This window comes from Bos mutus, chromosome 11 (genome assembly GCF_027580195.1).
Source record: "Bos mutus isolate GX-2022 chromosome 11, NWIPB_WYAK_1.1, whole genome shotgun sequence".
Classification (NCBI taxonomy): Eukaryota; Metazoa; Chordata; class Mammalia; order Artiodactyla; family Bovidae; genus Bos; species Bos mutus.
This window is the reverse complement of record NC_091627.1, coordinates 3,190,665-3,205,832: the sequence shown is the minus strand read 5'-3', so window position 1 is coordinate 3,205,832 and position 15,168 is coordinate 3,190,665. Positions and strand designations below refer to the sequence as shown.

At 58.2% G+C, this 15,168-nt stretch overlaps 1 protein-coding gene across 1 annotated transcript in view; it reads right to left on the bottom strand.

Annotated features, from left to right (window-relative positions):
* CCDC187 (coiled-coil domain containing 187) overlaps positions 1 to 14,531 on the bottom strand; it is a 46,796-nt gene extending 32,265 nt beyond the window's left edge. Inside the window, 5 exon segments of the mRNA XM_070380084.1 lie at positions 3,262 to 3,356; positions 3,557 to 4,719; positions 10,097 to 10,192; positions 13,245 to 13,337; positions 14,109 to 14,531. Of these exon segments, the coding sequence (XP_070236185.1) occupies positions 3,262 to 3,356; positions 3,557 to 4,719; positions 10,097 to 10,192; positions 13,245 to 13,337; positions 14,109 to 14,451 (1,790 nt within the window). The 5' untranslated portion in view covers positions 14,452 to 14,531.
* Positions 14,532 to 15,168: the final 637 nt, after the last annotated feature.

Genomic DNA, 15,168 nt, shown 5'->3' with positions numbered 1-15,168 from the left:
AAAGACCCAATCAACAGAATGAAAACACAGCTTTCTCGACTTCCTACTTTTGCATTCCAATCTCTGATGAAAAGGACATCGTTTTATAGTGTTAGTTCTAGAAGGTCTTGTAGGTCTTCATAGAACCAGTCAACTTCGGCTTCTTTGATGTCAGCGGTTGGGGCATAGACTTGGATGACTGTGACATCGAATGGTTTGCCTTGGAAACGAACCAAGGTCTTTCTGTTGTTGCTGAGGTTGCCTCCAAGTACTGCATTTCAGACTCTCTTGTTGACTATGAGGGCTACTCCATTTCTCCTAGGAGATTCTTGCCCACAGTGGTAGATGTAATGGTCATCTGAATTAAATTCTCCCATTCCTGTCCATTTTAGTTCACTGATGCCTAAGATTTTGATATTCGCTCTTGCCATCTCCTGCTTGACCACGTCCAATTTACCTTGATCTGTGGACCTAACGTTCCAGATTCCTATGCAATATTGTTCTTTACAGCATCTGACTTTTTACCTTCACCAACCAGACACATCCACAGCAGAGCGTTGTTTCTGCTTTGGCCCAGCCACTTCATTCTTTCTGGAGCTGTTAGTAATTGCCCTCTGCCTTTTCCCAGTAGCACATTGGATACCTTCTGACCCAAGGGAGCTCGTCTTCTGGTGTCCTATCTTTTTGCCTTTTCATTCTGTCCATGGTGTTCTCGAGGCAAGAACACTGGAGTGGCTTGCCATTCCCTTCTCCAGTGAATCACGTTTTGTCAGAACTCTTCAGTATGACCTGTCCATCCAGGTGGCTCTGCACAGCATGGCTCATAGCTTCACTGAGTTTTGCAAGCCTCTTCACCGTGACAAGGCTGTGGTCCATGAAGGGGATGTTATGTGTATTTTAAGTGAAATGTTTGTAAATGAAAAAAAAGGACACAGCAAAGCAAGATGAAGGACCTAGAGCCGCCCCGCCCATGGAGATGGACATCCCCCAGCGTCGTGTCCAGCTGAAGGAGCCGCGCAGCGAGGACCCCTGCAGCCTGTCCGGTGGGGGCTGCCCGAGGGGCAGCAGGCGACACGCACGCTCAGTGTGCATGTTCACTTTGCACCTGTGTCCTCGTCTGGGTGTGACCAGACACCAACCCTGAGAAGTTAAAAAGAGATGCAGGCCCCGGGCTGCCCTGTGGACCCTGAATCTGGGGATGTGGCTCAGGGACGTGCACTTTTAAAACAAATGAAGCGAAAAGGAGCCAGAGAGAGAAACTTCCAGGAGCCAGGGGTCAGGGGAGGGTGTCCAATCCACTGAGGTGAGCGGCTGCAAAGAGGGGTGGGTGCTGAGCTCCAAGGGGTTCAGCCCAAAGCCCCCTCCCAGAACGCTGGCTGCCAAAGGCACACCCAGGACGCAGGTTCAGAGTGAGCCCAGGGCAGGCAGCTCCTGGTGGGGCGGTGCCTTGCGGGAACCCTGTCCTCAGCCCCTCTGGGTCCGCTCCTCCCCCCCGGCCACAAGTGGATGACACTCCCGGAACCCGGCTGTGAGCTCCTCGTCACATTGCCCTCCCCTTGTCACCAGGCAGGTGGCCAGTAAGTGGCTGGCTCTGGCCGGAAGCCCCCAGGGCACTGCCCACAGCCCTTCGCCGTGGGGACGAGCACTGGGAAGGGCAGCCTCCGGGGAGCCTGGACGCTCAGTCCCCCAGAAAGGCGGCGGGAGGGCTCCCACCCTGCACTTCAATGCTGCCAGGGGAGGCACCGCCTGCACAGCTGCCGCCAAGAAAGGAAAGCACATTGCAGCGAAAGCCAAGAGAAAGTATCAGCGAGGGGGCAGCACAGGAAGGTGTGGCGGGGACGGGAGACACGGTTTCTCCTGCGCTGCTCGGGGGGATGCACAATGGTGTGGTCACAGCCAATACAGCCCAGCAGTGCCTCCGTGAGTGAGACACAGAGGTACCACGTGACCGGACAACTCTCCTCCTGGGTGCATGCACAAGAGAGCTGAAAACAGGTGCTTAGATGTTTCAATCAGAGCGGCCGAAAGGGGGAAACAGCCCACAAGTCCATGAGCTGACTACGGGTGTGCAAAATGTGGGGGATGCCCCAGTGGAATATTACTCAGCCATAAAAAGGAAGGAAGTCCTGACGCAGGCTGCAACACAGATGAACCTGGAAAACACGCTCAGAGGAGGGAGTCAGGCACAGAGGCCCTGTGCTGTCTCAACTGATGTGAGACACCAGAAGAGGTGAATCCAGCCAGCCAGAATGGCCATCATGAAAAAATCCACCGACAACAAATGCTGGAGAGGGTGTGGAGAGAAGGGAACCCTCCTCCGCTGTTGGTGGGAATGTAAATCGGTACAACCGCTACAGAGTCCAGTATGGAGGTTCCTCAAAAACCTAAAAGCAGAGCTACCATATGACCCTATGTCCTGGGCATAGCGTAGTCCTGGGCAACCCTAGTCCTGGACATTTATCTGGAAAAAAAAACGTGATCCAAAAGGATACATGCAACCCAGTGTTCATTGCAGCTAAGACACGGAAGCAACCTAGGTGTCCATCGACAGAGGAATGGATAAAGAAGATGTGGTAGGTATATGCGATGGAATGTTACTCGGCCATGAAACAGTAAGATAATGCCGCCTGCAGCAACACGGGTAGATCTAGAGATTGTCACACTGAGTGAAGTCAGTCAGACAGAGAAGGAGAGATATCGTGTGACATCCCTCACATGAGGAATCTAAAAAGAAATGACACAAAGGAACTTACTTACAAAACAGAAAGAGACGCACAGACTCAGAAAATGAACTTACAGTTGCCCGGAGGAAAGATGAGGGGAAGGGATAGTTAGGGAGCTCGGGATGGACATGTACATGCTGCTGTATTTAAAATGGATAACCAACAAGGACCTCCTGTACAGTACATGGGGGAAAAAAAGAAAGAACAGGTGAATCCATAAGGATGAACAGCAGATTGGGGCTCAGGGGAGGAATGGAGGGGCCTCGGGGCTCAGGGGAGGAGTGGGAGGGGTGACTGAGAATGGGAACTGGGTTTCCTTTTGGGTGATGAAATGTTTTGGGACTAGACGGAGGTGGTGGTTGGTTTCACAATATTGTGAATGTGCTAAGGGCCCCTGAATAGCTCAGCTTATAAACGTTAACTTTACATTACAGCAATCTCACCTCAGTGGAAACCAGCACAGCCCTGATCACAGGCTCTGTGCAGCTCTGGACAGAGCAAGCCAACCCCTGCCCAGGAGAGCCCCCCAGGAAGCCCAGCCCTGGCCCCTCACACCCACCTGCCCGGGGCCTCCTGGTCCCCCAGTACCATACCGGAAGTCACCTTGCTCCACTGCAGCACCGGCGCCCCCGGCCCAGCAGCGGCTTCCAGATCCTAAAGCAAAGAAGGATGCTGTCAGCCCCAGCCCAGCCACAAGACCCCAGACCCTGTCTCAGCCTCGGAGCTGGCCCCGGCCTCCGCGGGAATCACAGGCTGGTCCCTTCTAGGGGGAGGGCGGGCAGAGACAGAGGCAATGGGGTCCCCGCAAAGCCCCATGGAGGCCAGGGGAGCCGGGTGTCTGAGCTGCCACATACCCTGGACTGTGCCGCGTGCGGGACGAAGGTCACGATGCCAGGGGTCGTCTGGGAGACCACGGGGACGGCTCTGCCCAGCACGGCCTCCCTCTGCTTCCTGTGGGCGCCCTGCAGCCTCTGGTTTCTGAGTTCCAGCGAGCGCATGGCCGAGGCCTTTTCTTCCAGGGCCTGCCGCCGCCAGGCTGCAGTCTTCTGGCGCATGAACTCACGCAGGGACTCGGAGCCGTGGAGGGGGCCCAGGGCCCCCCGGGGCTTGGGGCAAGGCCGAGGTGGCCGCACCTCATTCTCCTTCTCAGGCGCTTTCCGAAGGGCACCCTGGCTGGGCCTCGGCCAGGCGAGCTTGGCCCCCGAGGGGGTCCGCAGGGGACCCCTGCCCTGATACAGGGGGCTGGGCCCCTGTGTGAAGGAGGTGCTCCAGGGCCGCCAGGTGGGTTGGCTCGGCCTTTCCAGAGGGCTCCACGGCCTCGGGGCGGGGTCTGCCGCGTCTTCACAAGCAGTCCAGGCCCTCTGTGGACCCCAAGCCTGCCCGGCCGAGGCACTCCAGGACCGCTGCAGGAAGGGGACCCACCTTTCGGGGGGGCTCCCGGGCCTCTGCAAGTAGGGGTCTCGTCCTTGGAAAGCCCAGGTCTTCGGTGGGCAGGAGGCCTGCCTGGCCGAGGCGCTCCAGGGCCGCTGCGGGAAGGAGTTCGGCCCTTCGGTGGGGCTCACGCATCTCTGGAAGGAGGTGTCCCGTCCTGGGGCCACCCAGGTCCTGTGTGGATAGGACTCCCACCCGGCCACAGGGCTCCAGCGCTGTGCGGCAGGGAGGCTCCCAGCCCTCTCAGAGGTGGGCAGCCTGTCCGTCGGGGCCCCAGGGCTCTTCCAGAAGGCACCCCTGACGTCTGGGGGTTTCCAGGGGCCTGGCCGCCTCCTCCCTGCCAGGCCATGCAGCTCCAGTCCTCGGGTCGTGTGGCGAGTCCGGGCCAGCTCCAGCCCAGCCTGGATTTGCTGGCGGAGGTCTCGAAGGACGGCCATAGCAGCCTGGATGTTCACGGGTGGATCGCGGGAAGCCAGGGTGGGCACGTTGTCTGAGGGCATCTGCAGGTCACTGTGGACAGAGGCTGGACTTGGCGTCTGGGGGTGGACAGGGGAGCTCTCAGTGGCTCCAACCTTCTTCCCGTGATCTGCAAAGACAGGCAGTCGCGGGGTTGCCAGGAGGCGCAGAGCCCCCCTAGAGACCCCCTGTCTTGGCTCTGCTCTCAACATCCACTCGCAGGAGCCCTCTGGGGGCAGATGCCACGTCTGGGTGACTCACAGCTGTGCCCAGGCGTCTGGCACAGAGCCACCCTCTCTGAACATGTCGAAAACTGAGTATGTGTGTCGGGGGGTGCGGGTAACAGATGTCTCCTGGGAGCCACTGTGGCTGCAGGCCTGCATTCTCTAGGTCAGCACAGCCTGGTGGTCATGCCCTGCCTTCCAGGAGCAGAAATTTGCTTCTCAGGGACAGAAACCCTCTTTTTGGTTTTTTTTAAACGCAGCGAGTCCCGGAAGCCCCCGTATGCTGGTGGGTTTGGTGGGTGTCTGACAGGTCTCCGGGGGAATGGGTGCCACACCTGCACCCCAATGCCATTGCCACCTGGGCGTCTCTACCCCGGCGCCCACCCCCAAGATGCCACACGGAGCGGAGCAGAGTCCAGGCGGAGGCACGAGGTACCTAATTCTGCGACAGGGGCCTGGTCTCTTGAGGGGATCTTGCTCTGGAGCCTGGGGAGGGCGGGCGGGGGCCCCAGCACACCCTCACCAGGGCTTGTCCTTTCCTCCAGGCATGAATACCCACCAACTCAGAATCTTAAAGAGAAAACACATATACAGCCAAGTGCCCGGGGCCCTCCGCGTGCCGGCCCAGAGGGGAAGGCTGGCAGCTCCTCACAGAGCCAGGAGACCAGGTCACACGCTCCCGGAGGGGACAGGGTGAAAACACTTGGGTCCAGGCCACTCTGGCGCTGGGCCACACCCCAGCCATTAGCCAGCATCCTGGGCAAAGTTGAGTCTCAGGATGACCTGGACGTGTGACCCGATTTCTCTGGCCCTCAGGGGTAATAAAACGTACTCCCTATGGATTTCTCTGTAAAACACAGAACACAGGCCCTCGAGCACCGCACGCGCTCTGTAAAGGCTGGTCAGAAGCAAAGACAATTGCTCTGCACACCCAGAGCTCGCAGGGCGGGGGCGGCACTGTCGGTAATCACTTGCCCTGAACCAGAGGAAACTAATTTGTTTTTAATCTGGTGAGAGCGGGGATCAGGGTGGGAATCAAGGAAGCTGTTGCCGAGAAAAGGGGAAATAGAAGGCTGAACTTCTCTTTCCTTTCCTGAGAACAAAGAAGATGAAGAGAACAGTGAGCAGGCGTGATCACTCCGCGTTCTCAGCTGTCCCTAGACTGTAGTCTGTAACCGAGGTTGCTTTTCTGCCCTCTGACTCCGCAGGAGCTCGTTCTGAACCTACTATCCTACAGTGTGAGTCGCTCAGTCGTGTCTGACTCTGTGACCCCATGGACTGTAGCCCACGGGGCTCCTCTGTCCACAGGATTCCCCAGGCAAAAATACTGGAGGGAGTTGCCATTCCCTTCTCCAGGGGATCTTCCTGACCCAGGGATGGAACCCAGGTCCCTTGCGCAGAAGGCAGATTCTTTCCTGTCTGAGCCACCAGGGAAGCCCTACTATCCTTTAACGCTGTGCTGATCATCTCCTGTTCCTGGTACTCCCCTTTACAGCACTCTTTCGCAGACCACCTCTCGGAGGTCTCTTTTTGCATTACAGGAAGGAGGTCACAGTACGACACACGAAGGACAAAGGGCCCAGCCACTGGGCTACTGACACCAGCCTGTGACGGGTCTTGAAACAGTGCAAGAGGAACAGGAAGAAGAATACAGGATCCTCACGTCTCTGTTCCGTAGCACCGACCCCTGACTGTGAGCCCTCCTCTATGCGATCCCCAGATTCCTCATGGAAGTGGGGCACAGTTCTCGAGGCGCAGACCTACTGTGTTCCCCGCCTCCTCCCACGGAGGATTAAAGCCACCCTTCCATTTCCTCCAAACAAACTGGCTCCATCTGTTTCTATTTGGCTTTTTTATTCGCCCTCCCCAGCCCAGGCTTTGTTGGGCAGAGAAAGCTAAGATCTTGGCGGCAGCAAAGCCACCCAGGGCGGCAGGATGAGGGGCCCGGACAGTGTGTGGAAACAGACAGCTGCCACATCCCAAACATAAACACTTTCTTTAATAAATGCCATCACGTCATAAACATCATTTATCAAGGTTTTACTTTGTAATCCCAAATCACCCTCACCAAATGCCATTAGCAGCCCCACCATCATCACAAACCCAACCATAAGGGCCCTGGCAGAGGCAGAGGCAGAAGCAGTGGCTGACCTTGAGCACTCACGCACACGCTCACACACACACACACACACACACACACACACACACGGCAGGGAGCCAGCCCAGGCAGCGCCCCAGGAAAACAAAACTACCCAGACCAAGACTTGTCCTGGGGGCATTTCTGCTCGAAGAGGGCGCCTCACCGCAGAGATCACCCACCTAGCACACCCTGCTCCCTAGACTCGGCGCCCTCCCCAGCCCAGACTCAGACTTGGGACACAGGCCTGAGCACTGAGCTCCCTGAAAGGGAAGGGCGACGCAGACCACGCCCCCAGAGGCCACGCCTCCTAGAGGCCAAGCCCCAGGAAGGAGCGAGGCCGTGACCACGCCCTCTGCAAAGCCACGCCCTTGGAAGAGTCCTCCAAGACACGCCCCCCTCTGCGACCACGCCCTCCGCCCCAGGCTCCTGGGGTAGCGGAGGAGGAGAACGCTGGTGTCCTGAGTCCCAGGAAAGGGAAAGTGTTAGTCTCTCAGCCCTGTCTGACTCTCAGCGACCCCATGGACTATAACCCGCCAGGCTCCTCTGTCCCTGGGATTCTCCAGGCCAGAATACTGGAGTGAGAAGTCATTCCCTTCTCCAGGGGATCTTCCCGACCAGGGATCGGGCCCACCTGCATTGGCAGGTGGGTTCTTTACCAACATCACCACCTGGGAAGCCCCTGTCCAACCAGTGAAAAAGTGAGAGTCGCTCAGTCGTGTCTGACTCTTTGTGACCCCATGGACTAGACAGTCCATGGAATTCTCCAGGCCAGAATACTGGAGTGGGTAGCCTATCTCTTCTCCAGGGGATCTTCCTGATCCAGGGATCGAACCCAGGTCTCCTGCATTGCAGGCAGATTCTTTACCAGCTGAGCCATAAGACATGGATTTAAATCCCCGCTCCTCCATTCTCCAGCCACAGGCCTTGAGCAAGTGACCACTTCCCTGTGCCTCAATTTCCCCATCTGTATGCATCTCTCCACAAGGATGAAAAAGAGAAGCAGTCACCCCCACTGCAGAAGTTTCCCAGAAAGGTCAGGCTTCTGCTGACCAGGGCTGAGCCCGGGACTGCCCACCTGCCTGCCGCGTTTGACCTATGAGGGGGACCTGGGAGGTGGGCTCCCCAGCGAGGGTCCTGCATCCTGAATCCCAAAGCTGTTGCTCTGCACAAAAAAGGCCACACTCACTGGGTGGGGCCCTGAACAGGGACCACGCTGGGTGAGGAGGGGGCCGCAGGCCCCTCTGAGCACCCCCACCCGCAGGCCCCGACATCACTGGCTTCCCCATTAGCTGGCCAGAGGGGTCCAGGTCAATAAATGGGCCCTGGTGGGCACGTTTTTCCTTCCGCAGAGCCGTTTAATGGCAATTAATTTTTTTACGAGAGGATTTTTAATCTGTGGAAATGGATGAAGTCCCCAAGTGTCCTGTCAAAGTTCCAGGGCCAACCTAATCTATGATAAAAAATGCAAAGTGAGGTGCTATAATCTGAAATTAAATATCAGGCTTCATTTTCCCTCAGCCCGGATGGATGAATATTTTATAACTATTGTGATTTAATTTTTTGTTAACTACAGCAAATTTCTAATTCATCCAATTCCCAAGTCCTGTGGCTCTGACCTCTGAACCCAGACTCATCTCTTCTTAGCCCAGCTGTGACTTCATCACTGACAGAGACTAATGGTCAGCTCCGGCAGGGCGGCGCGGCGGTCACGGTGATGAATGCAGCCCGTGGCACGCCCTTCTGACCCAGTGTCAGGCAGAAGGCAGGTCATTTTTCAAAGGAGCCATTAAAATAAAACAAACCCCACAGTCCAGGAGCAGGGGGAACATGATGCGGAAAATTGTTATTTTTGTGCTTGCTCGGTGGCCTGTCTCCTGGCACCCCTCACTCTATCCAGTGGAGGTTTCGCCAACGTGCCCCCACATTCTCTGGGCCCACCTCCATTGAGGCAAAGAGGACAGTCACTCAGCCCGCTGGAACTGTGGGTCTGCCCAAGGGCAGAAGAGGCAGGTATCTGAAGACATGGGCAGACCTCACACTGGCACTCCCCTCCAGGACTGCAATATCGTGCCCGGGGGAAACTGAGGCACAGAGATGCTGAAAAACAGTGCCAACACCAGTGTTGCTGACTCTGAGCAAGATCGGGGTCCCCACAGAGCAGACCTCAGCCCCCCAGGGCTCTCCCCACCTGGGGGGGCTCTCAATTGGTGTCCCCAAAGTCTGTGGTGCGGTGGTCCCAGAGCCCAGGCCCTGAGGGTGGGCCTGCAGGTTTCCAGGCGCGGGTCCAAGTGTGCACAGCTGGGCTGTCTCAGGCAGGGAGCACAGGGCCAGAGCCAAGCCTGGTTGGCCCGTGTGACCCCAGGCAGGCAGGAAACTGAGCCTCGGTTTCCTCATCTACAAAATGGGAGCAAGCCTGTCTGCCTCCGAGGAGAGCTGTGAGGACTTACATGAGCCGGTGTTGCCTGCGTGCTTGGCACACACGGGCAGAGGGAGCCCAGCCCTGAGCGTGTCACCCCATCCCACCCAGGCTGTTCTGAAGGCAGGCCCAGAAGAAGGCTGCCCGCTCCGCTCCCCATAGCCCACATCCAACTCATTCACCCCACAAGCCCACGAACCGGCCAGCTGGGCAGCTGGGTCTTCGCTGGACACAACCTCATGACCCACCCTCAGGGGAGACTTCTGAGTTAGGAATTTCTCTGCGACCGAGCGGCCCAGCACCACCACGACCCCTGCACAGAACCCCCAGGCAGCTGACGCATCCTCCCCAAGGGGTTGTGGGAGGTGGGCACTGCCTGGCCTTTCCTCCCACCAGGCACCCCAGGGGGAAGCCGGCCTCCTGGGCTCACTGCCTAGTGTCTACATTCCAAACCAGGCGACAGGGAGACTCATCCCTCAGTCATGCTTCCCGCCGTTGATGGCAGCAAAATGGCCACGGCTTGTCCGGCGATGCCGAGTCACGAGAAAGCAAGCACGTCCATCAGCAGCACCTTGCCTGCCCCCACTTCACGCCCGCCTTTCCAAGGTGCAGCCAGTGCAGCACCCGCTGTCTGGGCTCTGGAAACGAGCCACACGCCCGCCTCCTGAGCCTGGACCGTAACGTTCTGTCCCCAACCCCTGCCAGGCCCTGCGGGGGCCAACCCTACCTGTGTCTTTGGCAGCTCTCCTAGGGGCAGGCGGCTTGGGTGCCTTCTCTGTTTTGCAAGAATTACTTTTCATCCTTTTGGTTTTCTCCTGTGCAGCTTCACCGAGAGGAGGAGAGGGAGGCAAGGGAGAGAAGGTTGAGTATCGACACAGCACACGATCAGCCTGCTCTCCAGCCCCTGACTATCCCAGCATGCCGCCCCCTGCCCCCCGGGGAAATCCCCTGCAGGGCTGGGCTCGCCTCACCCTCCCTCACAGCCCTGACCGTGCACCAGCCCCCAGAGCCCCTGAGCACAGCCCCTGGCATGCGAGCTGGCCCACAGCACTTGTGTTTGTTGAGTGAATAAATGACTGGATAGGCCCACAAGCAAAGCTGTGGCAGGCAGCTAGCCAGATGGGACATCGGCTCATCGGGGAGAGGTGGTTGTTCAGTCGCTCAGTCGTGTCCGACTCTTTGCGACCCCGTGGACTGCAGCACGCCAGGCCTCCCTGTCCTCCACTATCCCCTGGAGTGTGCTCAAATTCATGTCCATTGAGTCAGTGATGCTATCTAACCATCTCAGTCTCTGTTGCCTCCTTCTCCTTCCCTCAGCATCAGGGTTTTTTCCAGTGAGTCAACTCTTTGCATCAGGTGGCCAAAATATTGGAGCTTCAGCTTCAGCATCAGTCCTTCCAGTGAATATTCAAGGTTGATTTCCTTTAGGATTGATTGGTTTGATCTCCTCACAGTCCAAGAGACTCTTGAGAGTCTTTTCCAGCAACATAATCCGAAAGCATCAATTCTTCGGCACTCAGCCTTCTTTAAGCTCCAACTCTCACATCTGTACATGACTACTGGAAAAACCTTAGCTTTGACTATACGGACCTTTGTTGGAAAAGTGATGTCTCTGCTCTTTAACATGCTGTCTAGGTTTGTCATAGACAAACCTTCCAAGGAGCAAGCGTCTTTTAATTTCATGACTGCAGTCACCATCTGCAGTGATTTTAGAGCCCAGAAAAATAAAGTCAGCCACTGTTTCCACTGTTTCCCCATCTATTTGCCATGAAGTGATGGGATCGGAAGCCATGATCTTAGTTTCCTGAACGTTCAGGGAAAGCAGTGTGCACCAGACCCAGAGGGGCCTTGGCACGGCGGGGCTGCCCCACCTGGATGGGCGGGGACAGGAGAACCAAGTCCCGCAGCAGGCACGGGGGCCGGCTGCCCAAAGGCCAGTGTTCGGCCTGGCCCTGCTCTGTTTGGCCTCATTCGTCTCTGTACCCTGCTGGGTGGGGGCGGCATCTGGGAAACACCAAACGGCCACCCAGCTGGTGAGCCGTGAGAGCCGGCCCGGCCCAGCCCAGCCCAGCGTGTCCCCAGGAGGCCTGGGGAGCATGCCAAGAGAGGAGTCAGGCCCCAGGGATTCCCAGGCCTCTGCAGAGCAGCTGGGTCCTGGCCTTGGCCCGTCCCTCCGGCCTCGACAGGAGCAGCCTTGAGCCCTAGGTTCTCACGAAAGGACAAACCCCGTTGGATTTCACTCATATGAAGTCCCTAGAGGGGTCAAACCCCTGGAAACAAAGTAACTTTGTACATAAACATAGTAAAAATGGTAAACTCAGTGTGTGTGTAGTTGTGTCCGACTCTAAGACTCCATGGACTGTAGCCCGCCAGGCTCCTCTGTCCATGGGATTTCCCAGGCAAGAGTACTGGAGTGGGTTGCCATTTCCTACTCCAGGGGGATCTTCCCAATCTAGTGATCAAATCTTCATCTCTAAACTTTATGTGTATTTTGCCACAATTGAAAAAAAAAAAAAGACCAGGCCCTGACCCATGCCCGGCTTCCAGAGGATTCTAAAACGAGGAGGGGCTGGTGACTGATGCCACTGGGCACTGAGCTCCCTGAGAGACCATGGCCGGGTCGTGATTTTAGCCGAGAGGTCCCAGCAGCCTCCGTGTGGGGGGACGGGGACAATGACCTGTGGGATGAGCCAATGCCATCGAGGTCCTTTATCCCCAAGGGGAGAGACCAGGGAGTTCACGCGGGCCACCGCCACTTCCGGGGAGCCGCCAGGGTCCACGATCAGGCCAGAGCTGGGTCAGAGAGAGGCTCTGCTTCTTGGCTTCACACGGCTGGCACCCCTCACTCTACCTGGGGCTGCACTTGGCTTGCACCTCTGGCTGGGCAGACCGGAAGTGGGTCTGTGGCTGCCAGCCAGAGGATGTAGACTCAAATGTCGACCAACCCTCATCCCACCCTACCCACCACAGCACCGCTAGGATAGGTGATGGAATCCTGAGGGCCTGACTCTTAAAAACCCTGGCCAGAGACCCCCGAAGCCTCGGGCCTCCAGGGCAGCCTGACCTCAGCTCCTGAGCCCTTTCCCTGCCCCTTTCTGGGGTCTCCAGAATCCTGCTGAACTATAGAGACGGCCCCTCCACCCGGTGCCCACCCCACAAACTGAGCAAGCAGTCAATGCCCAGACCTGCCAAGGTCTCCCTGCCCAGAACCTTCCAACTATCCTACGGCGGTGATGCCAAGGTTCCTTAGCCCTGGGAGCAGCTCCAGTCTGCCCCCCACACCCTAACTCAGACTCACCCCTCCTACCTGCTGAGTGAGCCAGAGTCTACTGGTTCTCTGGGACTTGGACCCTTCCTCCCCCATCTGGAAGTCTGCCAGCCTAGTGTCTACCCTTCAGCTTCTCCCAGGCTGGGCAAGGTCATATGTGGGACAGGTCAGCAATGCCTTCTGCCTGCAGAATGGACCGGCAAGCCCAGGAGCTGACGGAAGCTGAACGGCCTCAAGCCCAGACTGTGGCCGGCCTGTGACCATGCTGTGCAGAGCAGCTCAGCCAGCAGATGTCCTTGCCCAGGGCCCCTGTGCTTTGAGCCCCAGCCTGCCCTGCAGAGCCCATCTGGATTCCTTCCCTGGTGACTGGAAAGTGGGCTCTAGAGAATGGTGGGCTGAGAGCAAATCCCTGCTTGGGCCCTTCACAGCTGGGGTCCTCTCTGACCCTCAGTATCCTCCTCGGTGAGGGGAGGTAACAGAGCCAATCCCACAGAGTGAGAGAGAGGCTGCCTGGAGACTGCTGGCTCCATAACCATGCTGCCCACACCTGGTCTGAGTGTCCAGGGGGGTGGGGGGTGCTGGGATGGCTGGCCACAGGGCCACTCACCTGAGATCTGGTTCAGGGAGACCCTGGAGGCCTCGCGCCCCTGGCCAGGGGTTGCCTTCTCTTCAACTCCACTTTCAGTTCCACTCAGGATGCCTGAAGTGAAAGTAAAAGTGAGTCACTCATTTGCATCTGACTCTTTGCCACCCCGTGGACTACGGAGTCCATGTCCAAGGCCTTGGCTTCCCTGGTGGCTTAGCTGGTAAAGAATCCACCTGCAATGCGAAAGACCTGGGTTCAATCCCTGTGTTGGAAAGATCCCCTGGAGGAGGGCATGGCAACCCACTCCAGTATTGTTGCCTGGAGAATTCCTATGGACAGAGGAGCCTGGAGGGCTGCAGTCTATGGGGTCAAAAAGAGTCGGACATGACTGAGCGACTGAGCACAGCGCAGACAGTCTGCCTGAGCCTGGTGCAGCAGGAGAAGGGGCATTGTGAGGACGGTGAGGCTGTGAAGAAGTGTCCAAGGAAAGGTCCTCCTTTGGCCGCCGCTCAAAAGCCCCTGGTTTGAGAGTGCAGTCTCCCCTCGGGGCCTTCTGCTGGCCTCCTCCTGTCCATGCCCCTCGCACACCCTCCAGCCTCCAGGTGCCTGCCCTTGCACCCACCCTCCTTCTTGTTTCCACCAGGCGGTCTCCATGTCCCGGATGAGTCAATGCTTCCTCGTGCTTAAACCCAGCTCACACGCAGCCCCGGGAGGGCTCTATCTCCACTCAGCTTCCCAGGCTCCGAGACCCTCCAGGGCTGCGGGGCGCACCGCCCCAGCCTCCCAGGGGGCCACCAGCCCAGGCGGGGCCCGGCCTGCATTGGCCCAATCTCATCACTTTCTCCCCTCTTCCTGCCTGTCCCTGGAGAGAGCTGCCCCACTGACCTGGGTAGGCCGGGGCTGGCGGGGGGTTTGACGGCTTTCGGGCCTTCCTCCGGGGCGCTGGTGCGGGGGCTTTGTAGAGGTATGAGGCGCTGGAGGGTGTCGAGGTGCCCAGCGAGGCGCAGCTGGCCTGCCGCTGGGCCTGGGCCCGGATCTTGTCCCTCAGCTGCTCCAGCCGGGGGTTGCTCTCTCTCGGCTGCCGCGGTGGCCTCGGCACCTGGGGGGCCCTCTCGGTCCAAGTCCTGTGGGGAGGGGTGCACGACTCGTGGCCCCCCGAGGAGCCGGAGAGGCGGCCCGACGACACGGAGCTGTCCCCATCCTTGGCCTCCTCGTCGGTCAACCACATGGGGACGCTGCAGACTTGCCCCCGGCGGCCAGGCTCCTCAGTGTGGTCAGACCAGGCCGCAGCGGGAGATCCCCACGGGCGCCGGCCTGCCGGCGGGGCTCGGGCCACTTCACAGCCGCCATGGTGTCATCTTCAGCTGCCAGTGGGCAGAGCCTGTCTTCCCTTGGGGGAGAGAGGCAGACACAACCTGTCAGGCGCAGAGACGTGGAGGTGCTGAGCAACACGTCTCCAGTACCCCGTCCCCACACACTGTCTCCAGGACGCTCCCGCTCCGTTTTCCTGTCTCAGAGTGAGACAGGGATGAAAAGTGAACGTGAAGTTGCTCAGTCGTGTCCGACTCTCTGCGACCCCATGGACTGTGGCCCAGCAGGCTCCTCCGTCTATGGGATTTTCCAGGCAACAGTACTGGAGTGGGTTTCCATTGCCTTCTCCAGGAGATCTTCCCAACCCTTGGATTGAACCCAGGTCTCCCGCATTGTGGGCAGACGCTTTACTGTCTAAGCCACCAGGGGTTCGATCCCTGGAGAAAGGGATGAGGGGCCAATAAAATGCAGCCCCCTCCATGGGTGGCAGTGCAGCGACGCTCTCTCTCGGATCCCAACCACACCCCTTTCGGGTGGGCACCACTGTCAGCCCAATTTACAGACTCAGGGAGATGGCACACAGAAGCACCCTGGCCCGTGACCCCGCTCACCACACCACCTCGGCTCCCCCCAG